General features: G+C 63.1%; 1 protein-coding gene across 1 annotated transcript in view; it reads left to right on the top strand.

Annotated features, from left to right (window-relative positions):
- DNAH2 (dynein axonemal heavy chain 2) overlaps positions 1 to 7,300 on the top strand; it is a 109,339-nt gene that overhangs the window by 52,315 nt on the left and 49,724 nt on the right. Inside the window, 12 exon segments of the mRNA XM_014526887.2 lie at positions 62 to 163; positions 734 to 895; positions 1,085 to 1,188; positions 1,908 to 2,064; positions 2,482 to 2,564; positions 3,062 to 3,242; positions 3,674 to 3,812; positions 3,958 to 4,175; positions 4,768 to 4,866; positions 5,182 to 5,307; positions 6,508 to 6,618; positions 7,010 to 7,198. Of these exon segments, the coding sequence (XP_014382373.2) occupies positions 62 to 163; positions 734 to 895; positions 1,085 to 1,188; positions 1,908 to 2,064; positions 2,482 to 2,564; positions 3,062 to 3,242; positions 3,674 to 3,812; positions 3,958 to 4,175; positions 4,768 to 4,866; positions 5,182 to 5,307; positions 6,508 to 6,618; positions 7,010 to 7,198 (1,671 nt within the window).

Genomic DNA, 7,300 nt, shown 5'->3' with positions numbered 1-7,300 from the left:
CCCCTGCAGCAGTGCACGGCCATGCGCGGCAGCACTGGGGCAGATTGCGACACTACGTCAGGTGCTGGCGGCCATGCAGGCCGAGGAAGGTGGCCTGCGCTCCAGCCTCGGCCTCTTCAAGATCGAGCAGCCGCCCTCCAAGGACCTGCAGAAGTTGGAGAAGGTGGGAGCTGAACCCAGAGGTTGGGTCCCTGCCACGCCCCCACATAACCCAGGCCTCCAGGTCCCTGCCCCCATCCCCCAATATGGGCCCAGAATCCAGGCATCCATGTCTGCCCCTAAATGGGTCCAGACCCCAGGCATCTGGGTCCCTGCCACCCCCCTGCTCCCATATGGGTTCAGAACTCAAGCATCTGGGTCCCTTCCCCCCATCCAGGCTCATAACCCAGGCCTCCAGATCCCTGCCCCCTGCATAGGGCCAAAACCCAGGTGTCCGGGTCTCTGCCTCCCACGCCATGGGCCCAGAACTCAGGCATCCAGGTCTTTGCCCCCACCCCTGCCTCCATATGGGCCCAGAACCCAGGTATCTGGATTCCCTCTCCACCCCCATATGGACCCAGAACCCAGGTGTCCAGGTCCTTGCCCCCACCCCTCCCTATATGGGCCTAGATCCCAGGTATCTGGATCCCTTCCCCGCCCCATATGGGCCCAGAACCTAGGTGTCCAGGTCTCTGCCCCCCTCCTTGGTGGGCCCCGAACCTAGGTATCCGGGGCCCGGCCCATGTGCCCGCAGGAGCTGGACTACCTGCAGCAGGTGTGGGAACTGGCGCAGGCGTGGGAGCTGTGCTGGGGCAAGTGGAAGACGGGCAGCTTCCGGACGCTGCAGACGGAGACCATGGAGAGCGTTGCCCGTGGCCTCCTCCGCCAGCTGCACAAGCTCAGTCGCGACCTTAAGGTGGGGGCAGAGAGCCCAGACGTCCAGGCACCCACTCAGGGAGAGAACCCACTTTCCTTCTGGCACTAGGGGGAGAACCCCGGTGTCTGGGCTCCCAGCCCCTCCTGCCCAACCCCCTCTGACCCAACTTCCCTCCCAGAGCTGGGAAGGGAACCCAGGCATCCAGGCTCATCCCCACCCCCCGCACAGGACCGCAACTGGGAGGTCATCGAGACGTCCAAGGCCAAGATCGAGCAGTTCCAGAGGACGATGCCACTCATCTCAGACCTGCGGAACCCAGCCATGAGGGACCGGTAGGGCTGGGGGGCGCTGGGCAGGCACTGGGATCCAGCCTTGGCTCCTTAGCTCCCTCAGATGCATGCAGGTTCCTGATTCCCCTGGGGCCTGGATGGAGAGAACCCAGGCATCCGAGTTCCCAGTCCCCCCTGCTCAGACCCAGATCACCCTGCCCTCTAGAGCTGGGGAGAGAACCCAGGTGTCCAGGCCCCCAGTCCCCCACCTTGTCCAGAGTTCGGGAGAGAACCCAGGCATCTGAGCTCCTAGCCCCCAGCCTTGCTCTCCAGAGCTGGGGGGAGAACCCAGGTATCCGAGCCCCCAGGTTTCACTGCTGTAACCCAGCAGATCCCACATCTCTCTGAGCTGGGAATAGAACCCAGGGCTTCCAGCCCCCCATCCCCCTCCAGCTCTCCCCAGTGAGCTCAGCTTTGAAGCCTTGTGGGGGGGCACTTCTGCCCTTGTTAATCAGGCATTAATTACTCAGCTCCTGCTAAGGTGATTCACAGCACAGCACCTTGCCTGCGGCTGCTGCGTGGTATGTGTGGGGAGGGGGCAGGGACACTGTTTCCTAATGTCCTGCTGTGCTCCCACCCCACCCATGGGAAGAGAACCCAGGAGTCTGGGTCCTATATATCCCACCCCCACCCCATGTGGACATAGAACCCAGGCATCCGGGTCCCACACAGGTGGGAAGAGAATCCAGGTGTCCGGGCTAACGCCTTCCCTGCCCCTGCAGGCACTGGGCGCAAGTGAAAGACATGGTGCTGTGTCCCTTCGACCAGGAGGCTGATGACTTCCGACTGGAGGATGTGGTGGCGCTGGGGCTGGACCGGCATGGTGAGCAGGTGGCCGAGATCTCGGCTGCCGCCACCAAGGAGCTGGCCATCGAGCAGGTACTGCCCCACCTCAGCTAGAGCCGAGGAGAACCCAGGCACCCAGCCCCCAGACCTGGGAATAGTACCCAGGTATCTGGGCTCAGAACTGGGAATAGGACCCAGGCATCTGGCTCCCAGTTGTGGATCTGGGAATAGGACCCAGGTGTCCAGGCTTCCAGTTCCTCACTTTATGCGGGAGTAGAATCCAGGTGTCCGAGCTCCCAAGCCCTCTCTCCGTGTTGGAGTAGAACCCAGGCATGTGGGCTCTGAGTTTCCATCTCCCAGAATCTGCTATGCCCATCCCAGACCTGAGAGAAGGACCCAGGCATCCGGGCTCCTGACCTCCCCTGTCTCACCCCTCAACCCGCCACCCCCAGCCGGGAAGAGAACCCAGGCATCCAGGCACGCTGAAACACCAGGTGCCCATTCCCCCAGGCCCTGCAAGGCATTGTGCAGACCTGGGACGTGATGCAGCTGGACATCGTGCCCTACAAGGACAAGGGGCACCACCGCCTCCGGTAGGGCCTGGCATGGGGAACCGAGGTGTCCGGGCGCTGCCTACCCCCAGAGAACCCAGGCGTCCTGGCTCTGCCCGCCCCTGCTACCCCTGGCCTGCTAGAGAACCCAGGTGTCCTGGTTCCATCCATCCCCCAGAGAGCTCAGGTGTCCTGGCTCTGCCCACCCTCCTGCCCCTCAGAGAACCCAAGTGACCTGGCTTCTCCTCCCCCTTGCTGACCCCCTGCCGCAGAATTCAGGCATCCTGGCCTCTGCTTTGCCCCCACCGCCCTGTGACCTTGGAGCGCAGGGGGTCCCTCAAGGGAAACAGGATGCAGGTGGGCAGGGCACAGCAGGGGGGAGCCCAATGAGCCTCGCTGGGAGTGGGGGCCACCGGGCTGGCCCATACTGGGGATGTAGGGTGGCAATGGGGTGAGGAGCGAGGGTCCTGCTTGGGGGGGTGCCAGGCTGGGCGGGGGGCCCCCAGGGGTGCCTGGTCACTGAGGCGGGTACTGGGCAGGGGCACAGACGAGGTGTTCCAGGCGCTGGAGGACAACCAGGTGGTGCTGGCCACCATGAAGGCCTCGCGCTTCGTGCGCCCCTTCGAGCGCGATGTGGATGGCTGGGAGCGGTGCCTCTCGCTGGTGCTCGAGGGCATTGAGATGGTGCTCACTGTGCAGCGGCAGTGGATGTACCTGGAGGTAGGGGGACCCCAGACCCACATCCTGTGGTGGGGCAGACCCCATCCTCTGGGTGGGGTAGGGAGATCCCAGACCCCATCTCCCAGGGGGGCTGGGAGACCCCAGACCCATCTCATGGGAAGGCTGGGAGACCCCAGACCCACGTCTGGGGGGAGAAGGGGGAGTCCGGACCCCATTTCCTGAAAGGAAAAAGGGACCCCGACCCATCTTCTGTGGGGACAGAGGAGCCTGGACCCCATCTCTTGGGGGAGCCCAGACCCCAACACCTGGGAGGCAGGGAGACCCCAGACCCCATGTCCCAGAGGGGAAGGGGGAGCCTGGACCCCATTTCCTGGGGGGTTGCAGTGGGTGGGGGTGGGGAAGGGAGCATCCCACCCCCACAGCCATTGCCCTTGGGGCCTGACATCCATGACCCCCTAACCGCCCCCCAGAACATCTTCCTGGGTGAGGACATCCGCAAGCAGCTGCCCGAAGAGTCAGCCTCCTTTGACCAGATCAATGCCAGCTGGAAGGGCATCATGGACCGCCTAAGCCGGGATGCCAATGCCCTGCGGGGCACCCATTACCCAGGTGCCCAGGGGGGTGGGCAGCGACTCCAGGGCAGGGGGGATGCCCATGGTTGCTTTCTAGGGTGCCACGCCTGGCAAGACTAGATGCTCGCAGTGGCCAAGGGGTGCCACAAAGGGGTGCTACACTTTCACTCGCCCCATGGCAGGCTTGCTGGACACACTAGCAGCAATGGCGGGGGCACTGGAGGACATCCAGAAGTCGCTGGACATGTTCCTGGAGACCAAGCGCCGCATCTTCCCCCGTTTCTACTTCCTGTCCAACGATGACCTGCTGGAGGTGCTGGGCCAGGCCCGCAGTCCCGACGCCGTCCAGCCCCACCTCAAGAAGTGCTTTGACAGCCTGCGTGCCCTCCGTGTCCAGAAGGTGCTGCCCCTGTCCCATCCTGGCCTGGCTGGGCACTGCCTATGGGCATCTTCCCCACAGCCCCTGCATCCTGCCCTACCCTGGCTAGCCTACCCAGCATCCTGCCCAGGCTTCTTATACCCACGGGGCATCTAGGGCTGGGGTCCTCATTCTGGCCATGCCCCTTTCAGTCCTGGTCCCGCCCCTTTCAGAACTGGCACCGCTTCTTCCAGATTCGCATCCCCCAGCTCAGGGAATAGGCCCTGCCCCTTCTAGGTCTGTCCCACCCCCCCCTTAGAGGTCCTGCTCTATCCAGCCCCACTGACCATGGGGGCCCGGTCTCCTGCCCCCCCAACACTCCCAGACCTTCACTTCCTATCTCATACTGTCCCTTGCTGATGTCATGGGTTCCCGCCAGGCTGCACTGTGCCCCCTGCCCCCACAAGGAGCTGCATTTTGTACCACCCCCACCCCACTGGTGGCTGCATCTGGGTGATGGGTCCTTGGGGAACCAGGCTGCAAAGCATTCTAGAAATCAAGAGCTAGCCTGGGGTGGGGTGGGGGGTGTTGAGATCTAGGCCAGGAGCTAGCGCTGCTCTCTGCTCCCCACCAGGTGGGCATGGGTAACAGGTCAGAGGCCATGGGCATGTGTTCGCTGGACGGGGAGTATGTGGAGTTCAGCCACCCTGTGCTGTTGGAGGGACCTGTGGAGGTGAGTGTGGGAGCCCTGCTTCACCCCAGAGCTGGCTGCATCTCCAGGGGTACAGTCCTCCTGTTCCACCCCAGAGCTGGCCACATCACTGCACCAGAGGAAGCCTCCCTTGGTGACCAGGCCACACTGTGTCCTCCCCTGCCATGCTGCTTCCACCCCTCATTCCATGTCTTGGCCTGCAATACAGCCACCTCTGGGGTGGGGCATTCAGCCATGATCTCTGGCTCACAGGCAGCTGCCTCTGAGGTAGGGTACGTCCCCCTGCCCAGCCCCCCTCAGATCTGCCCCTCTGATCCATGTACCCCCCCACCCCAGGAGTGGCTGTGTGATGTGGAGCACACCATGCGCTGGACACTGAGGGACTTGCTACGCAACTGTCGCCTGGCGCTTAAGAAGATGCTCACTAAGCGCGATAAGTGGGTGAAGGAGTGGGCCGGGCAGGTAGGTGCTGAGGTGGGCAAGTAGGTGCCAGGGGGGCAGGTAAACGCCAGGCTGGGACAGAGCCCGGCAAGGTCCCCTGTAGCGGTAGTTCAGCTGCATTGGCAGAGGTCACATGTGGAATGAGTTTGGGCGGGGGGTCTCAGCCTAGCCCCACCTGCTGAGCAACAGGGGAGGGGGAGCTGCAGGAGATCAAGGAGGGGTCAGAGGACAAGGAAAGGGGGTGAATAGGGGGTCAGAGGATGGAGGAGGCTTATTGGGGTCAGGGGTTAAGGTTCGGAGTGAGGCGGGGGTCATTGGGGGTCGGTTTAATGGAAGGAGCGGTTGGGGTCAAGGGTCAGAGGGGGTTATCGGGAGTTGGGAAGGGGGAAGGTTGCGGTTCAAGGGTCAGGGAATGTGTGTGATTAGGGGTTGGGGTCGAGGGGAGGGGAGGAGTCATTGGGGGCTTGGGAAAGTGGGGAGGTTGTTGGGGGTCTGGGGTCAAGGATCAGGGGTGAATGTTCTTAGGGGTTGGAGTCGAGGGGAGGGGAGGGAAGGGGCCATTGGGGGTTGGGAAGGGGGATGTTGGGGATTAGGGTGAGTGTCATTAGGGGTTGGGGTCAAAGGGAAGGGAGGGGTCATTGGGGGGTTGGGAAGGGGAAGGTTGTTGGGAGTCTGGGGTCAAGGGTCAAGGGGTGAGTATCATTAGGGGTCGGGGTCAAGGGGAAGGGAGGGATCATGGGGTCAGGAATAGGGGAAGGTTGTTGGGGGTCTGGGGTCAAGGGTGAAGGAGTGAGTGTCATTAGGGATTGGGGTCAAGGGAAGGGGGGGTCATTATGTTGGGAAAGGGAGGAGGTAGGGTGTCGGGTCAAGGATCAGGGGTGAGTGTCATAGCGAGTTGGGGTCAGGTGTCAAGGGAAAGGGAGGGGTCAATGGAGGTCAGGAAACGCAAAGGTTGGGATCACAGATCAGTGTTGAGGGTGTTTAGGAGTTTGAGGGTCAACAATCAGGGAGGTCATGGGAAGGAGGCCAGGCCACTGAGGGTTAGGGGTCAAGGGTCTGGTTGGGGAGGTCACTGGAAGCCGGGGCCAGGCCATGGGGAGTTGGTTCCCAGCTCTCTCAGTTCAGAATCCCCTTCTCCCCCTTTGGGCACCCTGGGGTCTATGCCCCCAACCTCGGGCTGGCGTGGGTCTGTGCTCTCCACCCACCCTACGGGCCCTTCAGTTGGTGATCGCGGCCAGCCAGATGCAGTGGACGGCCGACGTCACCAAATGCCTGCTCACCTGCAAGGAGCGCGGGGACAGGAAGTTCCTCAAGGTCATGAAAAAGAAACAGGTGAGACCCCCACCCTCCCCTCCCCTCCCGCAGGGCCCTCCAGGCAGCGTGGACCCAGGCGTCTGGGCTCTCAGGCCCCAGCTCCTGCAACCTTCATTCCCAGAGCCTGTGGGAACCCAGGAGTCTGGGCTCCCAACTCCCTCCTGCTCTTACCCCTTAGCCCCCAGCCAGTGAGAACCCAGGTGCCCGGGCTTGAGCTGGGATAGAGCCCAGCTCCCAGCCCCTCTCCCTGCCCCCTCCCCATTGAGAACCCAGGATTCTGGGCTCTCAGCTTCCCTTCCCTCCCCTCCCCTCACCATTGAGAACCCAAGTGTCTGGGCTTGCTCTGGGACAGAGCCCAGGCTCCCCGCCCACCTCCCATTGAGAACTCAGGCATTCAGGCCCCCTGCAGGTGTCCCTGCTGCACCGCTACTCAGAGGCACTGCGTGGGAGCCTGCCCAAGCTGCTGCGCCTCAAGGTGGTGGCACTGGTGACAGTGGAGGTGCATGCGCGAGACGTCATTGACCGGCTCCACCGCTGCCCTGTGCCTGAGCCCAGCGCCTTCGACTGGCTCAGCCAGCTGCGCCTCTACTGGGACAAGGTTCGGATGGGGGCGCCATGCTGGGAACCCAGGCATCCAGGGCCCTGGCATGAGCCAGGAGCCCCACTTTGCCCTCCTGGTGGAACCCAGGTGTCTGGGTTC

This window comes from Alligator sinensis, unplaced genomic scaffold (genome assembly GCF_000455745.1).
Source record: "Alligator sinensis unplaced genomic scaffold, ASM45574v1 scaffold1745_1, whole genome shotgun sequence".
Taxonomy (NCBI): Eukaryota; Metazoa; Chordata; order Crocodylia; family Alligatoridae; genus Alligator; species Alligator sinensis.
This window is presented reverse-complemented; position numbering and strand designations above follow the sequence as displayed.